At 50.7% G+C, this 21,131-nt stretch overlaps 1 protein-coding gene across 1 annotated transcript in view; it reads left to right on the top strand.

Annotated features, from left to right (window-relative positions):
• Positions 1–21,131, top strand: part of DCDC2C (doublecortin domain containing 2C) — a 79,464-nt gene that overhangs the window by 16,604 nt on the left and 41,729 nt on the right. Inside the window, exons 4-7 of the mRNA XM_065946509.1 lie at positions 1,055–1,183; positions 5,103–5,240; positions 8,949–8,991; positions 19,259–19,385. Of these exons, the coding sequence (XP_065802581.1) occupies positions 1,055–1,183; positions 5,103–5,240; positions 8,949–8,991; positions 19,259–19,385 (437 nt within the window). The remainder of the gene's footprint in view (positions 1–1,054; positions 1,184–5,102; positions 5,241–8,948; positions 8,992–19,258; positions 19,386–21,131) is intronic.

Here is a 21,131-nt window from a genome sequence, read left to right as displayed (position 1 = left end):
TGTCCTACTTAAACAATTAATAGTAGCTGTCTGTTTGGAAAGACTTTTGGTGTACACCCTCTAGGAGCACCACTAGGTGGGAATGTTGCTGCAAATCTTCACTGTAGTAACACCACAGTAGTAACATCACAGATGAGTTGTGATGCAGCTTGCACAGAACATCCTTTCAAGGTTTGTTTGGGGGCAACATTTAAACGTGGAAAAAGGTGGACTCTGGAGTTTGCAGGCCTCTTGCCACAGAGCCTTAATGAGAAAATGGATTCTTTTTATTGGGTGCAAGCATGTTAAATTAAAATTTACATTTACCCTGAAAAAAAAAGATGTATTTCTCCAGTTTTAAATTATTTGCATTTGGATGTGGCTCAGTGGGAAAGAACCCTCATGCCAATGCAGAAGATGTGGGTTCGATTCCTGGGTCGGGAAGATGCCCTGGAGAAGGAAATGCAACCCACTCCACAATTCTTGCCTGGGGAATCCCATGGACAGAGGAGCCTGGCAGGCTACAGTCTGTGGGGTTGTGGAAGAGTCAGACATGGCTTAGCGACTGAACAACAATATTATTCCATTGCATGTATGTTCCACATCTTCTTTGTCCATTCCTCTGCTGATGGGCGTCTAGGTCGCTTCCACGTCCTGGCTGTTGTAAATAGTGCTGCAGTGAACGCTGGGGTGCATGCATCTTTTTGCATTATGGTTTTCTCTGGGTATGTGCCCAGTAGTGGGATTGCTGGGTCATGTGGAAATCCTATTCTTAGTTTTTTAAGAAACCTCCATACTGGTCTCCCAAGTGGCTGTATCAGTTTTCATTCCCACCAACAGTGTAGGAGAATTCTGTTTTGACAGAGGCATAATTTTTAAAGAACAGAGTGTAGCCCTGCTCATTGGCATGTTCTCTCTCCCATGAGACCGAGTCCCTGCTGTTTCTGCCCCCTTCTCTGAGCTCAGGGCTTTGCATGGTTGCCATGGTTCTGTGAGTGTGTTTTTTTCTTGAACACCCAGCGTTTTCCCCCAGAGCGTGAGGCACTGACAAAGTCTTTTCCTTTTATCCTTGCAGTGTTTTCACAAATGGAAGATTATTTATTCCACCTGTAAAGATTATTATACCCAAATTCAGCCTGATGGAGTGGAACAGCGTGCTGGCCACCGTCGGGGAGAAGGTCTTCCCTCTGGGAGGCGTTAGAAAGTAAGCCTGTGGCCTGCCCCGGGGACCCGGGAAGTGGGGGGTTTCGGTGAGAACTTTCTAACCAGTATAGCGAGGACTGACAAGAGGCTCGTGAACTCTGGTTTTAATTCTTTGGGCAGGCAGTATTTCTGGAGTCTTCGGACCATACTTATTTTTAACCATTTTTGTGCATTCACTCAATGAAGTTTAGTGAGTGTCCCCCTCCCACGAGGTGTGGTGAACATGGCTACCCAGGCAGGTGTGTCCCGTGACCCCACTCTGTCCCTGGGGCCCCCAGCGCCCCTGCGGGTGGTCAGCAATTACAGCTGGGCAGGAGAAGTCGGGGGGCTGACTGGCCCATCGGTGGGGGTGAAGTCCCTGGACAAACGAGGCCGCAGTGGCCGCACCTGGCTCACGCCGGGGAGGCACTGAGCTTCCCGAGGCCTGTCTCCTCCTCTGGGAAACTGGAAATTAGAACAGTACCTGCTTCCAGGAGTCATGATGTGGTGGAGTGTCTGAGGAACCCTTGGTGTGTTGTGAGTGTGGGATGGGCTGGCAATCACGATCAGGAACAAGCGAGGGGTCTGGGGGAAACCGCAGACGGTCCACTGTATACAGCTGGCGTCCTTGTGAGGAGGCAGCCAGGCCTGAGGCCAGAGTAGTCCACACCATGCAGGCCCTGCAGGCCGGCGCCTTGCTGTCTGGAGGCTGCTGTGTCTGTGTGTGTGTGCGTGTGTGTGCGTGGTCAGTGATGCACTCGGGAGGAGAGGGCTGGGGTGGCCACGGGGACAAGGTCCTGAGCAGATGGAAGGCGCTGGACCTGCAGGTGGGAAGGTGGTCTCTCGTGAGTGGACGGGGGACAGCGAGCCAAGAGTGAGTGGAGCAGAAGTGAGGCCGAGCAGAGTTGGGGGCCCCAAGAGCCTGGGCCCAGGATATGCAGTGGGACGCCTTGCAGGGCCACGGTTTTCTCTGATGCTTGGCGGCCCAGGGTGAGGGAAGGGGCAGACGGGTGGACAGGTCCGTGGCCGAGCAGGGAGGGACCAGCCCGGAGGAGCTCGGTGAGGAGGTGAGTCCAGGGATGGCCAGAGGTCGTAGCCAGCAGCTTGGTGGTCTGCGCAGGGAGGCAGCGGAGGTCGTCGAGGCCGCAGGGCTGTGGCCGGAGGGGAAGGTGAGGCTGAGACAGCAGTGGAGTCTGCTCGGGCAGCAAGCCCAGGACAAGGGAGGGTGGCCTGTCCCCCGGTCCCCCTGTCTCCCTGTCCTGGCTGGAGAGCACGGTGCTGAGCAGTCCTGGCTGAGTCCTGAGGCTCCGAGGGCCGATCGTATCCGCTCTCAGCCTCCGTGGAGCTCGGTCGGCCGTGCCGGTGACCCTGACCCTGGCCTCTCTGCTTTCTCACCCGCTGGGGGCACTTCCAGCTCAACTGCCCTCTGTCTTTCCCTCTGTGACGTTAATCTTCATCGTTTCTACATGTGTTTCTTCCTTTCAGCTCCTGTTTTAGCTTCTTTGGGGATTCCTATTGTCTGGATGATGGCACTTCTCATTTTTACCCCCTAACTTTCTGTCTCTGTGTTCTGTTATCATTCCCTGCTTTGTCCTGGGATGGCTCCTCTGTTTTATCTTCCAAACAGTAGTTGCTTATTTCTTTGATAATTGCTTTACAGAATTTTGCTGTTTTCTGTCAACCCTCAGCATGAATCAGCCGTAGGTGTGCACACATCCCCTCCGTTTTGAATCTCCCTCCCATCTCCCTCCCATCTCCCTCCCCACCCCACCCCTCTAGGTTGATACAGAGCCCCTGTTTGGGTTTCCTGAGACATACAGCAAATTCCCGTTGTCTATCTATTTTACACATGGTCATGTGAGTTTCCATGTTACTGTCTCCATACATCTCACCCTCTCCTCCCCTCCATGTTCCATAAGTCTATTCTCTATGTCTGCTTCTCCATTGCTGCCCTGTAAGTAAATTCTTCAGTACCATTTTCCTAGATTCTGTATATATGCGTTAGAATACAGTATTTCTCTTTCTGTCTAACTTCACTCTGTACAATAGGTTCTAGGTTCATCCACCTCATCAGAACTGACTCAAATGCGTTCCTTTTTGTGGCTGAGTAATATTCCATTGTGTATATGTACCAGAACGTCTGTATCCATTCATCTGCTGATGGACATCTAGGTTGCTTCCATGTTCTAAGCTATTGTAAATAGCGCTGCAATGAACATTGGGATACATATGTCTCTTTCAAGTAATTGCTCACTCCTCAGTTCCCTTACTTTATAAAGTTTTCCTTGTTCAAGCTCCTGCTCCATCTGTCCCAGCACTTCCTCCAGTGGCGTCTCCCCAGCTGTCCACTCCCAGTGCCTTGGGGTGCAACCCCCAGAGCCCGGGCTTTGGGGGGATGCTGTCCTCCAGGCTATGACAGGTCAGTCTGTCGCCTCCCCGGGCGGCTCACTGCTGAGGGTGCCTGCCCCTCCCTGACTTGCTGCTGGTGAGCTGTGAGCCCTCTGGGGGGACAGGCACTGACTGTCCAAGGGGACAGCAGGCGGGGCAGGGAATTCCAAGCCCTGCCTCCCACCTGGAAGCCTGGTGCTCCGCTCCCAAGGTGTCTCACTGCTCTCTCCTGTCTGGGGTCTCCTTCTTGCCCCTCCAGGTGACCCATGGCAGCAGGGCCAGGAGTTGCCCTGGTTGGAAACAGATGCTCAGGCCCCATCCTGGGCTCACGGGATCAGCGCTTCCGTGGTGGGGGGCCCCCGCCGCTGTGCGTGAGCCAGCCCCCGGGCTGGTCCCCCGCTCGCTGGGGTCTGGGGATGTGTGATGGAGGGAGGGGTAGGACCCGGGGGTCCCGCCCATTCCACATGTCCTGCTTCCTTCTCTCGTCTCCCCTCCTGTGCTCGCTGCAGTTATTGGTAAGCACGTCCTCCACCCCAGCGACAGCTCTGCGTCTCCTTCCCCGGGGCGAGGTGCTTTTCCTCTGTCACATCCCATCCATAACAGCCAGCTGAGTGCCGTCAAACAGCGTTCACCCCACATTTCCAACCTCCGCTCACTCTGAGTCAGCGATGAGCTCCTCCCCTTAGAATTCCAGGCTCGTGATTCAGTGTTCAAGTCCTCTGGGTGTCATCTTTCAGTGGCAGTCAGCCCCCTGTGTCCTGGATTTTTGCAGAGACCCCTTCTGCTTCCCCAAAGGCTTCCATCTTCACACAAGGAACTCCTATGCACCCTTCAAACCCCTCTGCCCATTCTCCCACCTCAGTGAAGCCCACAATAGCTTCTGGTCTTTCTCTCCTCAAAACACTGGCCCTTTGCCCTTCTCTGGTCCTACTTGGCTTCCAGGTTTTGTACACTTCTTGACTCTGGGGAAGCAGTGACTTTCTTATTCATATTTTTATCCAAGGCAATGACTACCTCATTGTCTTGTGCCTAACAGATGCTCAACAGTGAGTGAACTGAATGGCTTCTTAAATGAATGAATGAGTACATTAATACCTGCCAGAAAGAGTGCAGAATAGAAAGCAGACATATTTTATTCTTTCAGTGCTTATAAGAAGGCATATTATTTTCTAATAAATACCAGGTTTTTTTCAAGTATTGTTATACACTATAAGCCAATTTGTTCTAATTTTAGCTGTTATTAGTTAAAATTAATTGAACAACAACCAACAGCTTAAAGTGTTCTTCTCAAGGGCCTTTCAGCACTTGTACATAATTAAAAATATACTTTAATTAAAAAACCTAAAAATGGAAAGCAAGCCCAATCCTGGCAGAGCCGTCCGCTCAGGGCTCAGCCTGTTTGGATCATGTTTGTTCAGAGAGCATCAGTCCCATTACTCCCCGTGTGGTCCACATGCCAGTCATGTTGGCTACTGGGTGCCCCTTCTCCCCATCCTCGGCCCTGACGTCATGGCTCTTAAATCTCCAGCCCATTGCTTTTTCTTTATTCACAGATTATTTACAATGAATGGACATCTTTTGGACAACTCCAAGGATTTGCAAGACAACCATTTTTACGTGGCGGCGGGACTGGAGGCCTTCAAGAATTTCCCTTACTGGAAGTCCCCGAAGGTGCCCAGTGAAGTTCAACAGTGAGCACTTTCCATTCCTTTATCCCGCCTGGTGAAACCTGCCCCTTCCCTGGCACCTCTCCCTCACGTGGCCAGTTCAGTTCAGTCAGTTCAGTGGCTCAGTCATGTCTGACTTTCTGTGACCCCATGGAGGCAGGCCTGCCTGTCCATCACCAACTCCCGGAGTTTACTCAAACTCATGTCCATCGAGTCGGTGATGCCATCCAACCATCTCATCCTCTGTTCAGGTATCTGTTCAGGTATCTGCTGTTACCGGACCAGTTCAGGTATCTGCTGTTTTTCTGTAGTGAAATTTGATCTTTTCATTTTATATGTGATGCAGTTTTGGATTTTCAAAATCTTAGGCGTGGAGGAACCTCTGGTGTTGGGGAGAGTCACAGCACAGCAACGTCCTGTGTGGAGTGCGCTGGGGACTGGGGTTTTTCTGGGTTCCTGGGGTCACAGAAGTCAAGGGTCTAAACGTGCAAGATGGAGGTGGTCCCAGGCCACGGTCATGATAACCCACCCTCCACCTGACACAGTTTGTTTTCGTAATTCGACTTGCTTTTCCTTCTGTAAAGCAGTGTGTGCCGGGGGGCAGTCTCTCCTGGTGAACAAAGACATGATTTTACTGTAGATCCCGGACCTGGGTAACAGGAAGCCCTCGGAGTGTGGGTCTTTGGTTGTGGAGGAGTGGCTGGGAGGAGGATGAGACGCGGGGGGCTGCGGTCCCGTCCCCTGAGAGCGTGTGGCGACTGTCTGTCACTCCCCGGTGGCATCTGGGACAGGGGAGGCGGGCGCCTGAAGAGAAGGCTCCATGCTTTCCTGTGGGCTCGGGCCTGGGGGACGGCCGGGGTCTTCCCTGAGGCAGAAGAGCCCGGCGTTGGCGCACTCCTGTGCGTCCCGCGTCCTGAAGAGCCCAGCGTCGGCGCGCTGACGTGTCTCCCGAGTCCAACGTTGGCGCTGACGTGGTCCCGCTTCCTGAAGGGCCCAGCGTCGGCGTGCTGACGTATCTCCCGTGTTCAACGTTGGCGCTGATGTGGTCCCGCTTCCTGAAGAGCCCAGCGTAGGCGTACTGACACGTCTCCCGTATCCAACGTTGGCACTGACGTGATCCCGCATCCTGAAGAGCCCGGCGTCGGAGCTCCGACGTGCGTCGATGCTCCTGAGGAAGGAGCGGACTGCTTCAGAGAGAGTTCTTCTTACGGTCCCGGTCCTTGAGGTGGTGAGACAGGTGGTTTGGGTCCGTCCCCAGGGCAGAATGGCGCCTGACCCCTCCGCGAATTTTCGCGTCCCACGCAGCTTGCCCTCAGGCTGTGTTTGTGTGAAAACCCTCGGTGCTCCCAGCTCCACGTTATCAGCCTGTGGATTCCAGTCCCGTCCGCCCTTGCTGAGTTTGCCGCCAGATGCAGACACCGCCCTGTGGGTCTGGGGCCCTCGGGGTCACGATGCCGGACGAGCTGTGAGTGTTGGACGCCCGGTGTCGTCGGGGCGGCCTCGGGCTCCGCAGATGGGCGGGCAGGAGGCTGCCTGCGGGGCCGAAGGTCGGCGCTGTGTGCCGATCCAGCTCCTCACGTTTGGCCCCAAGGGAAGGCCCGGGCTTGGTGCCTCTGGGTCAGCTGAGAAAACCGGCCTGGGCAGGGGAGGCCAGGCCCGCGGGCATCAGATGTGCCCTCCTGGGGGCCAGGCCTGGGCCTGCCCGGGACCCTACGGCCGTCCCCGCGTCTCCTGCGCCGGGGGTGTCGGGCTCTTGGGGGCCGTGGACCCGTGTACACATGAGCCCACGTGTTTCTTCACGGGGCTGTCGCTGCAGTGTTTAAGGCGGACCAAGCACCCGTCTGAGCTCCAGGCCTTGCTGAGATGAGCAGTGTCTGAAGCCCACCCTCGGGATTGTGCTGCGCTGGTGGCTGGGCCCCCAGGGCTGTGTCAGATCCACACTTAGTGTGGGGCCTATGGGCGGGCCTGCGGGAACCCTCCGCGTCAGACTTCTCCCTCGAGCTGTTAGGGTCACTGCGTTGAGAACAAGAGGCATCTGTTTTCATCTCACTGCGGGGCGCTGGGTGGTTTCCGCCTTGCCGGTGGGCCTTCACACCCACCCCAGGACCCCTGCAGGAGCTCCGGGTGGGAAACTTGAGACGCTTTCACAGGAGCAGCGTCCTCCTGCCTAGTTGGGCTCCTACGCTGCTGGGGTTTCTACTTAAAGGCTCCCTTCGTCCCATTGGTGGACGGGGACCCCCGGTGGCGTGGTGGGCAGGTGGATGCTTGGGTAAGTGTCCCGCCCCCACGCCTGGCGAGGCTGGGTACTTCCCGATTTTCAGTTCAGTTAAGTCGCTCTGTTGTGTCCGACTCTTTGCAACCCCATGGACTGCAGCACGCTAGGCCTCCCTGTCCATCACCAGCTCTCAGAGTTTACCCAAACTCATGTCCATGGAGTTACTGATGCCATCCAACCAGCTCATCCTCTGCTGTCCCCTTCGTCTGCCTTCAATCTTTCCCAGCATCAGGGTCTTTTCCAGTGAGTCAGCTCTTCGCATCAAGTGGCCAAAGTATTGGAGTTTCAGCTTCAACATCAGTCCTTCCGATGAACACCCAGGACTGATCTCCTTTAGGATGGACTGGTTGGATCTCCTTGCAGTCCAAGGGACTCTCAAGAGTCTTCTTCAACACCAGTTCAAAAGCATCAATTCTTCAGCACTCAGCTTTCTTTATAGAAAGCTTTTTACCCCGGTTTTACTGCTGTTCTAATCTACTGCTGATGGTTCTGACAGCGTGGTGGGTGTAGAGACAGTCGGGGCTGTTGGGCTGAGTTGAATGGTGCTCCCACTGTGTCCCTGGCTCCTCGCACGAGGGCCTCTGCCCATCAGTGTTTTGTTCTTTCCTGTCATCTGGTCACGTGTTGAACCCTGACCGAGTCTCTGGGTTGCTTAAAGAGCTTTCTCCCTCGTCAGAGAGCTGGGGCTTGGGATGAAGAGTCCGCAGGGTGGATGAGAGCCTGAGTCCAGTCACCACTCAGGAGGCAGACCGGGCACAGGCACGTGCTCCTCAGCGGGAGGCCTGCGTCAGGGGGGCCAGTCCGAGTGCGCACAGCGGAGGCCCGCGTCGGCCCCAGGGAAGAATTAGCTGCAGGCGGGCCGGTCTGCGTGGCTGTCGACTCGGAAGGCAGACGACTCGGAAGGCAGACAGGAGCCCTGCTGGCAGGGGAGGGGACGGGGGAGGGACTGGACTTTGGGCTGGATTGGCCCAACGTTGGCTGCTTTGGCCCCAGTTCTGCTGATCAGTTGGGCGTTTGAGTAAACCCTCGTGTCTGGAGCCCGGGTTGTCTACCAGCCCAAGGAGAGCAAGAATGCTGGTTCTGCACGTCCTCTCAAGGGCTGTGTGAAGAAACCGTGTTTGCAAATGTGATTAAACAACCGTCAAATCCTTTCAAATGTTAGGGTTCCCATCCACCCTGCCCTGAGAGCATATAAAGGCCTTAGGGCAGAAGGTGCCTATAAATGTGCTGCCCTTGGGTCAACCTTGGGTTAGTCACTACCCCCCCACTACCCCAGGGTGGGGGTGCTTTCTCTCCTGGAAGCTGATGTTGCTAGGAGGCTGTGTCCTCTGGGGGCAGTTAGCTCCTTCCTTGTGGTGGTCAGTGTTTCCTGAGGCTGAGACAGTGGTCGACATTTTTATTTGATGATTTTGGTGAGCTTTAAACATTTCAAGCGTGACTCTCTTTTGTATTTTCAGAAAGTACACAGACATGGAGAAACATTCACGAAGAAAGAAAAAAGTAAGTACTTCTTGACAAGGAACAGTGACAACTGTCCTCACCCCTGGGGGGCTCTTGAGCGTGTCAGTCTGTTCTGCTCTGAGTCAGGCCGCCAGCCCTTGGGTTTGCTCCCCTTCAGGTGAGGTGAGGTGCATTCCTCCTCCAGAAGACCCTGGTGTCCTTTGGCATCAAAAAGGACACTGGACAGGCTGGCTCCACTCCTGTAGAACGAGCTTCTGAGCACAGGCTCCCTCCAGTGAACGAGGCGAACAGATCAGGGGCAAACCTGGGGCCCAGAATCCAGGCCTGGGAGGCACGTCAGATGTTAGGATGGAATAGGGAGTGCAGAAATAAAAATACACACAGGTCTTGCGGGACTGCCTGGGAGGAGCAAAAGTGAGCCCGGCTTGGCCTGGAGGGAACTGGGAGTGGATTTTAGGTAGACATGACAGCTGGAGGAAGTGTGTGTGTATGTTCATGTGTGTGCACGTGTGTCTGTGTTCATCCAAACACACAATCTGTTACTGCAACACAAAGCATGGGACGAGGGAGGCAGGTGGAGGCCAGATCTTGGCGACCTGGACAGGCCCACATCACCTGTTCATACGATGACCGCATATTCCAGACCAGCTTGTGAAATCCGTGCTGCAGTGGCTCTTCTGTGTGAATATTCAACAAAGCTGTTGAATGTCTACTAGTTCCTTCCTTCCCAACTGGTCTGTTTGAGTCCTGACCCTCTGGAACCTGTTGGCGTTGGGAACTCTTGAGTTATCAGTCTACTCTTCTGATAGCAGGCCGCCAGCCTTTGGGTTTTGCTCCCCTCCTATTGCAGCTCCTATTTCATGCCCACCGTCTGTCACCTCACTGCAAGGAGCTCTGGCTTCCGTACCCCCGGACCACCTTGCGTTCACCTGGGGCAAGCCTAGCCTTGGGACCCAGCCCTCGCTCGGTCTGTACTTGCCCTGGAAGAGCTCAGAGTGATGACACCACTGAACTGGCCCTCTTCACACTGAATTCATGGCCACAATCCTTGCCCAACCGGCCTGCCCTGAAAAAGCCTCACTGCTGAAAGAAAAACTTTCTGAGTATATTTTGCTAAATATTGCTAGGGAGTTTTGCACATTTCTTCCTAGATGAGACGAGCCTGGACTACCTCTTTCTCCTGCTGTCTGGCTTTTGGTGTGAAGGTTTCTCTGATTTGATTCTGTTGTTATTTTGGTAGCTTCTTGAGCTGAAGGATCATCTTTCTTACTTTTATCTCTCTCTGTCTCTAAGGATTGCATTGAATGTTAAATGTCTGCTGGAGGAATGGGTAAGCATCACCAAGAACACAGAAATGATAGACGGGATTCTGCCCTCGGGCTGCTCTCCATCTAGTGGGGACAGACGCATGGACTTGTGCTGTGACACACATTTCGTATAAATGAGTCGTGTGATTAGGATGATGGCTGGTGGGAAGGGGGGCGGTCGGCACATCTCCACGTGCAGACGAGGTGCAGGTTGGGAAACATGACTCAGAGAAGCGCCAGGTCATCCGGGAGGGAAATGGCACAGGATCCGAGCTCTACAGCGTTATTCTCTGCCACCTTCCCCGGGATTTCACACGTCGTGTGGGCACTGAATTCTCAGTGATGACTCTTATTTACCGTGAACGGTGCACGTTTGAAATCCCACGCCTTGGTGGTTTTGGACGCTGCTGAGCACACAGGTGATTGAATCCATCTGCTGCACCTGCGGTGCGGGTCGGTGACTGCGTGCTTCTGTTGTGTCCTTTTTTCACTGTTTTGTTGTTTTGGCTTTGGCTCCTTGTAACTAGGGATGTAGTTTTCTTTTCATTATACATTTAAAATTGGTCTAAAATTGAGCACGTTTCTTCCAACATATCTGCATTTCCTTTCCCCTTCTGGAAATCTATCACTGGAAAGATAATGGGTTTCGACAACAGTATTTAATACTTTGAACTCTTTAAACAGAATGATTACCAACATGGCATAAACTGCAATGCAAAAATGTGTCATTTTAGAAAAATTAGATCTATCATGCATACACAAGCACGTTTTATTTTATTAATAGAAGACTAAAAGTCCTAGGAGAAAACAAACAGCACTGGTTTAGCAAAGGCTGAGATACAGACACCGGCCAAGGGCTCTGCGTTATCCGTTGTCTCTTGTGTAAAGGTCCGCGTGGCCCATTAACCTCAGAACTGAGCCCCGAGGGAGTCCTAGCCCCGTCTGAGGACTGGGCTGTGTTGCTGAGAATGGAAACCACTCTGCATGCTGACCCCTTCCCTTTGGCTGCAGGAACCTGGATTTAGGACGAGTCACGGCAACTATCTTACGCTACATACATGTGTTCCCTTATTTATTTGTTCCCGATTTTCCACTTCTAGCTTATTAAGCTTTCATCTATATTCTGTGCGAACCATCTCAACATCCTTCTGGAAAGTGAGGGGAGGAAATTTAAAAACCCACCTGGAAGCCCAGGAACTGCCCCTCAGTGGGGACATCGCCCTGCAGCATGTTGAGGGGCTCTCCTGAGTCCTTGGTCGTCTCCCCATTCTAAGGGTGTCAGGTGGGCGGAGTAGCAGCTGTTGGTAAGACTGAGAACTGAGTTTTCTTTTAAATCTGCAAGCAGTTTTTTAAAACAGTTTTAAAAATTGAAGTATGGTTAATTTACAATGTTGTGTTAATTTCAAGGGCACAGCAGAGTGATTCCGTCATACATGTATATGTGCATATGTTCTTTTTCAGATTCTTTTCTATAATAGGCTACTACAAGATATTGAGTACAGTTCCCTCTGCTATACCCAGTGTCCCCTGTGCTTGCTGCTTATCTGTTTTGTAGAACAAAGTAACATGTCTTAACCCCAAACTGCTAGTTATCCCTCCCTCCTCTTAGCCCTTTTGCTAACCAGGAGTCTGTTTTCTATGTTTGTGAGTCTATTTCTGTTTTGTAAATGAGTCAATTTGTATCATTTTTTTAAAGTTTCCACATATAAAGGATATCATATGACATTTGTCTTTCTCTGGCTTACCTTAATAAGATAACTTCTGATAATTTGATAATGTTAGGTATGTTTGTTCCATAGGATAATGATAATCATAATGATATGATAATCCAATAACATGAAAATCTCCATCCATATTGTTCCATTGTACACATGTACCACATTGTTCTTAATCCATTCATCTGTTGATGGACGCTTAGATTTCTTCCATGTCTTGACTACTGTAAATAGTACAGTTTCAAACATTGGAGTGTGTGTTTCTTTTCGAATTAGTGTTTTCTCGGATATGAGCCCAGAAGTGGAACTGCTGAATCGTGTGGCCTAAATCCGCAAGTGTGTGTTTTGTTTTAACGCATTTGATTTTTTAAAAATTATTTGTTTTTGGTTGCACCAGTTCTTCGTTGCTGGGCATGGCCTCTCTCTGGTCGTGGTGAGTGGGGGCCGCTGGTCGCTGTGGTGTTCAGGCTTCTCATCGCAGTGGCTTCTGCTCCTTCAGAGCACAGGCTCCAGGTGCACAGGCTTCAGGGACTGCAGGTTGCTGGCTTAGTTGCTCTGCGGCATGTGAAATCTGGACCAGGGATTGAACTTGGGTCACCTGCGTTGGCAGGCAGATTCTTATCCACTGCACCACCAGCAAAGTCCTGCAAGTGTGTTTGTAAATGACCTACGGTACAAGGTCTTCCTGACCCCTCAGTGAACAAACTCAAATACACACAGTTCTCCACCCACAGACTGTCAGGCTTGAATGAGGGCATCTGTTGATGAATTTACATGTGTCTGGTAGCCAGGCAAAGCTTTGTGTGCTGGAGATAACAGATGAGCCACATGTGAGTGTCTGCCAGTGGAGTGCCAGAACGTGCCAGTGAACAGGACGCAGGGACCACAGGATCGTGACTGTCCTCACCCAGGAAATGGGCTCTGTTCTCTGGTCTAGTCCAAGTCTGCTGTCATCCCCAATTCCACCAGCATCAACACCCCACTTCGTCAACAATTCCAGGAGGGCAGCCTGTCATCTCTTTGACTTTCAGATGCACCCGTGTCTCTCCATCAGCACGGCCGCAAAGAGTGAGGAGGACACAGTACCTGTGGAGGGAAAGTGGGGTGCAGGTGGCGGGCTTGGAGGGCAGGTGAGACACCTGTATTCTTGGGGCTCCTGACCTCAGCAGGGAAGTGAAATGAACAGATGTGCACTGGAGAATCCCTGCTAACGACAGAATGAACTGTACGGGCTGAAAATGGAGCAGGGGTGGAAATAGCAGAGGAGAGGCCCGCCCTAAGGCTGCCGGGTTGCCCAGGCAACGGCATCAGGGCAGCAGGCAGGCTCGAGAGCTGCCCCGTAACACTGGTTCTGTGACGAGCATGCGCCCGTCTTCCCAGCTCCAAGACAGCCGAGTGTCTTAGGCTGATGCCTCTTGGCCGTCGTGTTGTGGGTTCATTTATTGTCATGGTGAACCTGACCACAGCCATTAGCTTTACCCCCTCTCCAGTTGAGGGGGTGCATGGCTGGCACTGCACATGGTGAGTTTAATAGCTGTGTAAATGTCCTTGAAATGATTCTGCTGTGATTCAGAGTTGAAGTGGGCTTCTATGTGCGTTTGCTTTTAGTGGGTATGTTCTTCAGTTCCATATGCTTTTGTAAAACAACAGCCAATTTGTTTATGGACCCAAAAAGGGAGACAACCCACGCATAGCTGAGCTACCAGTTTCAATGACCTGTTACTATGCAAAGAGCATCTAAAAGAGCATCTAAAAGAGCATCTAAAAACGAGACGCTTACGACAAGAGGAGCTTATGACCACTCTTGACATGCCAGCCTTTGAGCTTCCCTGGCAGCTCAGCTGGTAAACAACCCTCCTGAAGTGCGGGAGACCTGGGTTTGATTCCTGGGTTGGGAAGATCCCCTGGAGTAAGGGAAAGGCTACCCACTCCAGTATTCTGGCCTGGAGAATTTCATGGACTGTATAGTCCATGGGGTTGCAAAGAGTCGTACACTACTGAGCGACTTTCACTTACGATGACAGCGATTCATTATTTCTCTAGATGTTATGGGTTGGCTGAGTGGGTCTTGGGCTGGTTCCACCACGTACTTATGAGGCTGCATTCAACTGAAGGGTCCACTGGGCTGGGGGAGTCCAAGGTAATGTCCGCACTTCTGAAAGATGGTTCTGGTTATTGGCTCCTCTGTTTTCCTTTGGGCTTCCCTGGTGGCTCAGGTGGTAAAGAACCTGCCTACGACACAGGAGACTCAGGTTTGATCCCTGGATCGGGAACATCCCCTGTAGAAGAGCATGTCTACCCACACCGGTACTCTTGCCTGGAGAATCCTATGGACACAGGAGCCTGGCAGGCTATAGTCCATGGGGCTGCAAACAGTCAGACATAAGTAAGCTCGCGCACACACACTGTTTCCCTCCACGTGGTATTGATATTTATCTATGTCTAAATAGTTCCAAAAGGGCTTTTTTTCAGGATGTAGAGGAAAGAACTGGGTAATAAGGAAGCACCTCAACATGGCTTAAGTGACAAGTTCTTTATTAGCAACACAGGGAAGAACCATGTGTCTTACCGATTTTTGGCATCTCAATTCAGTAAAATGGGAAGGAAAACTGTGAGGAGGAACATGGGCATACCCAGATGACGGGAGTGTGAGGAGGAGTGGGAGGAGTGGAAGTGGGAGGAGTCAGGAGTGACTTCAGGGTTCCCAGGGCGGCGGTGGTGGATGGTGGTCAGGAGCGGAGAACTGGGCCCCTGGGGGAGCAGGAGGTAGATGCTGGTGTGCGAGGAGGTGCTCTGCTCGGGATGACCACGTCTGCCACACGAGAGGAAAGGGGCGACTTCAGACAATATCTGTACAGAAAAGTATTGTTTTGGTTTTGTTTTGATCAGAGAAAAGCTTCCTGCAGGGCCAAGCAAGGAGAACGAGTGACTTGGGCTCAGAAACCCTGAACTCCCCGCGAAGCATTGTTGCTGTCAAACAGGATTCTGTGTGATCTGCAGTAGAGGACAAGTCTGCTCCCATGTTCATCTGGGGTTATCCGTGTGGATTCTTTAATGAGGAAAAAGATGAACCTTCTCTGGATCTAATTGGATGCCTAGGAAGTGGGCGAGACCTTCTCTACATATTATGACAACAGGTTTCCTTCCTTATAGCCAAGGACTCCCACACAGGGAATGCCCAGGGCTTTAAGAGCAAGTATTCTGGACTCATGTCCTCAGTTGGAACCCTGGCTCTGCTGACCAGTGGTGAGACTTACTGCCACTGACCTCCACGGTTTCCATTGGTGAAAGCCGATTCCCTCCTTTCCTTCTTGTTCCCTCCCGCAGGATTCCTGACATCAGACTTGCTTCCAAGGACATAAATCTAAGCTAATGTAGATAATTTACGCTAATGTAGATACCTTAACAGAGTATTTTTTTAAAAAGTGAAGAGCAAAGCTGTTTGCTTCTTACATCTAGATTTCCGTTGAGAACAAAATGAAAGAGTTTGTCTTAATTTAGTGGAATTTTAAATCGCACTGTTCAAAATGCCCATTTTTAAGAGAATGGCAAAAATAATAATAATTAGCACACTAGAACCATACTTGGGACCCAGTCCGCCCTGTTTGGTTGGCTTAGTTCACTTATTGCCCAAGGCAGATATTTGAACATCAGGAAATGCATTAGGACTCTGCCAATACCTTAATTCCTTTTTTAAAAAAATTATTTTTATCTTTGGTTGCTGGTGTGGGCTTTCTCTAGTTGCGATGAACGAGGGCTACTCTTGATCGTGGTGCCTGGGTTTCTCATTGCAGTGGCTCCTCTCGTTGCAGAGCACAGCTCTAGAGTCTGTGGGCTTCAGTAGTTGTGGCACATGGGCTTAGTTCCCCAACAACATGTAGAATCTTTCCAGACCAGGGATGGAACCCGTGTCCCCTGCTTTGGCAGGCAGATTCTTAACCGCTGGACCACCATGGAAGTCCTAGGAGCCTGTCAATGCCTTAAATGGTCCACTTAAGTTGAACCATGACTCTCTCAGTCCAATGAAAGTACTTGAAGATAGCCACTCTGATTTTGTTACAGCAAATTCAGTTTTATAGTACCCAAATTTACTGTGCAGTTGCCAAGCAGGAGACGTTAAAAGACACAGGTTCAATCCCTGGGTTGGAAAGATCTCCTGAAGAACATGGCAACCCACTCCAGTATTCCTGCCTGGAGAATCCCATGGACAGAGAGGCCTGGTGGGCTACGTTCCATAGGGTCACAGAGTCAGACACGACTGAGTGACTTAGCACACACGCATGTATCTTCCAAAGAAGGTATCTGTTACCTTCCAGAGAAGTGTGGCTAATTTAACAAATACTTAAAATTGGGTTTGTATATTAAAGTGATATTATATGGTGCAAGACTCCATAAAATACTGGTAAATAGTTAATGAGCATTGTATTTATATCATATCCACAATCAGAATGTTAGTATTACCTATTTCTCTTGGGCCATAAAACCCAAGTGTTGGTAAGCAAATAGTAAATAACTGAGATCAAGCACTGGAACCCAAGCGTGAGTGCGTGTGGGCGCCTGATACCCACTCTCTAATAGCCAGGTCTAGACTGTGAAGTTCAGCGTGAGATAGACACTCTGGAGCTGACATTTACATGCTGACGAGGTCAGGTCCACACAGTGTCACAGGACAGTCAGGAAGTGCTTGTCATCTTCCGGCAGCCTGGGGATGCAACGCTCAGGTTCAAATGTTAGCGAATCTTCTGTGTTAGCAATGCTCAAAGCCGAGACTGGTTTGTTGATGGAAGATCTTGACCCGCTTTGGGACCAGGATGTTCACTGGGGAGCCAGAGAAATGCCTTTTTTCCAGGAGGCGTGTTGGTTTCTACCTCAGGATGGATTGCCTCTGAATTGGTGGTTGCATTCGTCATTTGGACCCAGTCTCGTTCGTCCCAGGTGACCTTCGGAGGCTATGTTTCATGTGTTGGATGATCTGTTGCAGTGGCATTAAAATAGCTGGATTGGTTATGGCAGCTCTGCAGGAAAATATTCTTTCTCAAAACACCACAGAGTAGTAAGTGCAGTGTTCCTCAGGCTTATTTTCCAAAAATGCTTTTAATAGGAGGGCTTCCCTCATAGCTCAGTAGGTAAAGAATCTGCCTGCAATGCAGGAGACCGGGGTTCGATTCCTGGGTTGGGAAGATCCCCTGGAGAAGGAAATGGCAACCCCACTCCAGTGTTCTTGTCTGGAGAATCCCATGGATTGAGGAGCCTGGTGGGCTACAGTCCGTGAGGCACAAAGAGTCGGACACGACTGAGCGACTAATGCTTTCACTTTGGGGCTTCCCTGGTAGCTCTGCTGGTAAAGAATCCACCTGCAATGCAGGAGACCCCAGTTTGATTCCTGAGTCGGGAAGATCCCCTGGAGACGGGATAGGCTACCAACTCCAGTATTCATGGGATTCCCTGGTGGCTCAGATGGGAAAGAATCTGCTTGCAATGTGGGAGATCTGGGTTCGATCCCTGGGTTGGGAAGATCCCCTGGAGGAGGGAACGGCTCCCCACTCCAGTGTTCTGGTCTATACAGTCCATGGAATTCTCTGGACTGATTGATGGCAGCTCTGCGGGATAATATTATTTCTCAAGACACCACAGAGTAATAAGCTCAGTTTGTCTCAGGTTTATTTTCCAAAAATACTTTTAACAGGAAGAAAGATGAAGGAAATTGAAAGCAGAATTATGTAAACATTTTGCTGTTTTTCTGGGCTGGGTCTGTGGTCGAGTTAGGGTCCACGGAGCATGTCATGGTATGGCGACCAGATTGGAGTGTGGATGGTGGATTAGCTAGAAGTCTGTGTCAAGGCCTGTTTCTTGAACGGGGTGACCGTCCTGCAGTTCTGCAGGGGCTTCTGTTTCTAATGTCGGAACCACCCAGTAGTGTAGATAGGACTTGTATGCGCCTTCACCTGCCGCCCCATTGCCCTGGGAACTCCTGGGGTGCCGGGAGCAGGCGTCTGACCTCGATGAGTGTGCGTTGCTTTGGTCTCTTCATTCAGCATTGTCTCTGCCTTTGTGCCCTCGTAATGAGGGGGGGCAATATTTCCTTGTCACTGTCCTTTGAGTGCTATTTCAGAGATAATAAGTTCAATATATGATGTCTTTATCTTAGAGCCCAAAGATGAAAAATGGTTGTGACAAGGAGATGTGAGTCATGCCAGGAAGAACCAAGCAAGTTTTCTAAATCCCAACCTCCAGCTGCCTCCAAGACACAAACATCATATACCATTTCTGTCTCTAAAACCAATTCTGCCAAGGCCTTGCTTCCTCTACTTATGAACACAGTTTCAGCTTGCAGGAAGGCCTCCTAAAATAGGTAGAAAGATTTTGCATGGTGCTTATATGTGGTCGAAGGACTATTTTCACTTTTAATTTCCACAAGGAAGAAACCCCTAGTGGTTTGCATAATACACAGATAGTGCCGTATATAAATGGTACAAGGTAGTTGTTTTTAGTTTGACATTTTCTTTCTTCTTTTAATTAGTTTGACATTTTCTTAAATGACATAGAGAACTGACGAGAAGTATCTATCTATATAGTTTTACCTGTATTCACTTCCAAATACTTCAGTAAAGAGGAATAAAGGAGAACTAAAAAAGATGGTGTGTATGTAAAGGGTGGAATATAAGGTTGTATGTAACGATGGGGTAGAATTGGAGTGGCGCTCAGATTGAGTTCATCTCACACTGTGATCTGGTATGCTGTGTTATTATAGTTGGTGTTTTTTTTTTTTTAGAAATCTGAGTTCCCCTCAGGTGTAACCCGACACAGCTGCCAGGCATTGTGTTTTTCATTGGATGGGCTCCATCCCGCCCTGAGGTTCCAGGGGCGATCGTTGGGTGGTTGTTGCTGAAGCACTTTTTTGAAGGCTGGCAGAAGTGTCTCTAGAGCCCCAGCGACCCCTGCAGACCTGCCCCCCGCCCCACGCACGCCCTCCTGGGAGGCCCTCCTCCGCCAGGCACACAGCCCCTTCATTTGGGAAGAGAACCGCTTCCCTTCCTGCCAAGGTGCTGCCCCTGGTGTTCCTTGGAGGAGGGAGAGGAGTATTTTTGCCAGTTTACAGAAGAGAAATGTAGGAGACAGCATGGTCCAGATGGTGCAAGAAGGGGGCCTCTTGGAGGTACCTGGGTCCTCTCCCACAAATCACCCGAGGAGCGTGCACTTTCCCTGGCTCTTCTCAAAATAACCAATTAGATGGACAGTACGCATCCATCCTAACGTGCTTTTTATTCTTTGTTTGTACCTTAGGAGGATCCCAAGGTGAAAGACACTCGTAAACAGGACAGCGTTTCACCCAAAACACAGGATTCTGTGTTTTATGCCAAAGAAGGAAAAAAGAAACCAAGGGCAGAGGCTTTAATCCAGAGTGGGGCAGGTGAGGTGAAATTCCACGTGGCTGCTGGTGATGCAAAAAGCTGCCGGGTTGAGAATGTGCTTTTCCAGACCAATTTCATCCTGCAGAGATGTGACTGACAACAATCTGATTTAAAATCCTGACTAACTGTCCGAGTTATTAATACATTGGTTATTGGGTAAGGCCGTGGTGAGGGGAGTGAAAAAACAAAACTCCTCGGTTGAGGACAGTGGGCTTCTGTCAGGAAGCCCAAGATTAACACAGGACTTAGAACTCACTCCGTTGTTTCTCTGGACGTCAGGGTGGGCATGTTGTCCCTGAAGGGCCATTGACACAGAAAACAGCCAACAAGCATGTCAACCTTTTGAGGGAAATGTGAGCACAAAAGCCACGTGAGCTGTTGGGAGTGTGAGAGACTTTTAAAAGAGTAACGTTCAGAAGCGATTTTAGAAGGGGATAACTTAAAATATATGCGTTCCAGTCCCACTGCTATTTTTAGGGCCGTTGCTACAACTGCTACCACTAGTACTGTTGTTATCACTGTTCATAGTATTAGTTTCTGCTGGTAGCACTGTTGTTCTGTTGCTATCAGCGTTACTGTCACTGGTGCTGCTGTTACTGCTGTTGTCAGTATTACTGTTACTGGTGCTGTTAGCACCTCTGGCACCACCATCACTGCTGCTACTGTTACCGCCCTTGTTAGCTCTGCTGTTCCTGCTCTCATTACTGCTACTGTTGCTGCTGTCATTAGCGCTGCTCTTACCATCACTATTACTGCTACTGTCAGCACTGTTATCAGTGTTACTCTTATTACCACTGTTAGGGCTACTGTTACTACCATTGTTAGCTCAACTGTTACTGCTGTTATTAGCACCGATGGTGTTACTATTACTGGTGTTACTGTTGCTATTATTATCAGTGCTGTTGTTACTACTATTATTACTATCACTGTTACTGCTGGCACTATTATTACTAGTATTATCCGTGCTACCGTTACTACCTTGTCAGCTCTGATGGGCCTCCAGGCTCTGCAGAAGGTGCTCCTGTGTCCGTGTTCCCTGTAGGTGTGATGGATGCTTAGGAGACCCTAGTCCCGTGGCTGGCTGTGGAGAGAGAGGAGAGTGGCTGGAGGCAGGGGTCCCCTTGCCTTCTCCGCAGCACCTGACAAGTTCAAAAGTCCTTTCTCTTAAAGCTGTCCCCTCCCTCGACTCTCAGTACCACACAAAGCAACTTCAGTTTTCTCCTCTTTGCTAGCAGCTTCTTAGCTTCCTGTGTTTGCTTCAAGCTATACCGTTAGCTGTTTCCCTGATATTTTTCTCTGACTGTTCCCCCCACCCTGGTGCTCCCCATCCCAGGACAAAGCATCGTCCTGCGATGCACCAGGCTCGGGTCTGGACACGTGGGGGTGTTCAGACGTGTTCCTTCCATCCGTGGAGCTTGCGGCCCGGCGGGCCAGGCAGATGCATGAGTACTGAGGTCATACTGTCCTGAACCACCCTCTGGGGCTATCACTGAGCCTGTTGGGCCTTTATGACCTGGAACTCTGTAATATGTTAGTGGCAATAGAAAATTTGACCACTAAGTGAAGTCTTTCTTGGGAAGACATGCCCTGTGGGCGCGGCCTGGGTGGCGGGCGCACAGCGTGCCCTCCCTCTGGGAGGAGTGTGGTTTCCTAGCACTCACACTCTGGCCATCACCCTGCTGGACCCGAGACCTGGGTCCACACTCTGTGTCTGCCGGGGCCCCCGGGTTTGTTTGAGGACTGCC

Source organism: Muntiacus reevesi, chromosome 10 (assembly GCF_963930625.1).
Source record: "Muntiacus reevesi chromosome 10, mMunRee1.1, whole genome shotgun sequence".
NCBI classification, from domain to species: domain Eukaryota; kingdom Metazoa; phylum Chordata; class Mammalia; order Artiodactyla; family Cervidae; genus Muntiacus; species Muntiacus reevesi.
This window is presented reverse-complemented; position numbering and strand designations above follow the sequence as displayed.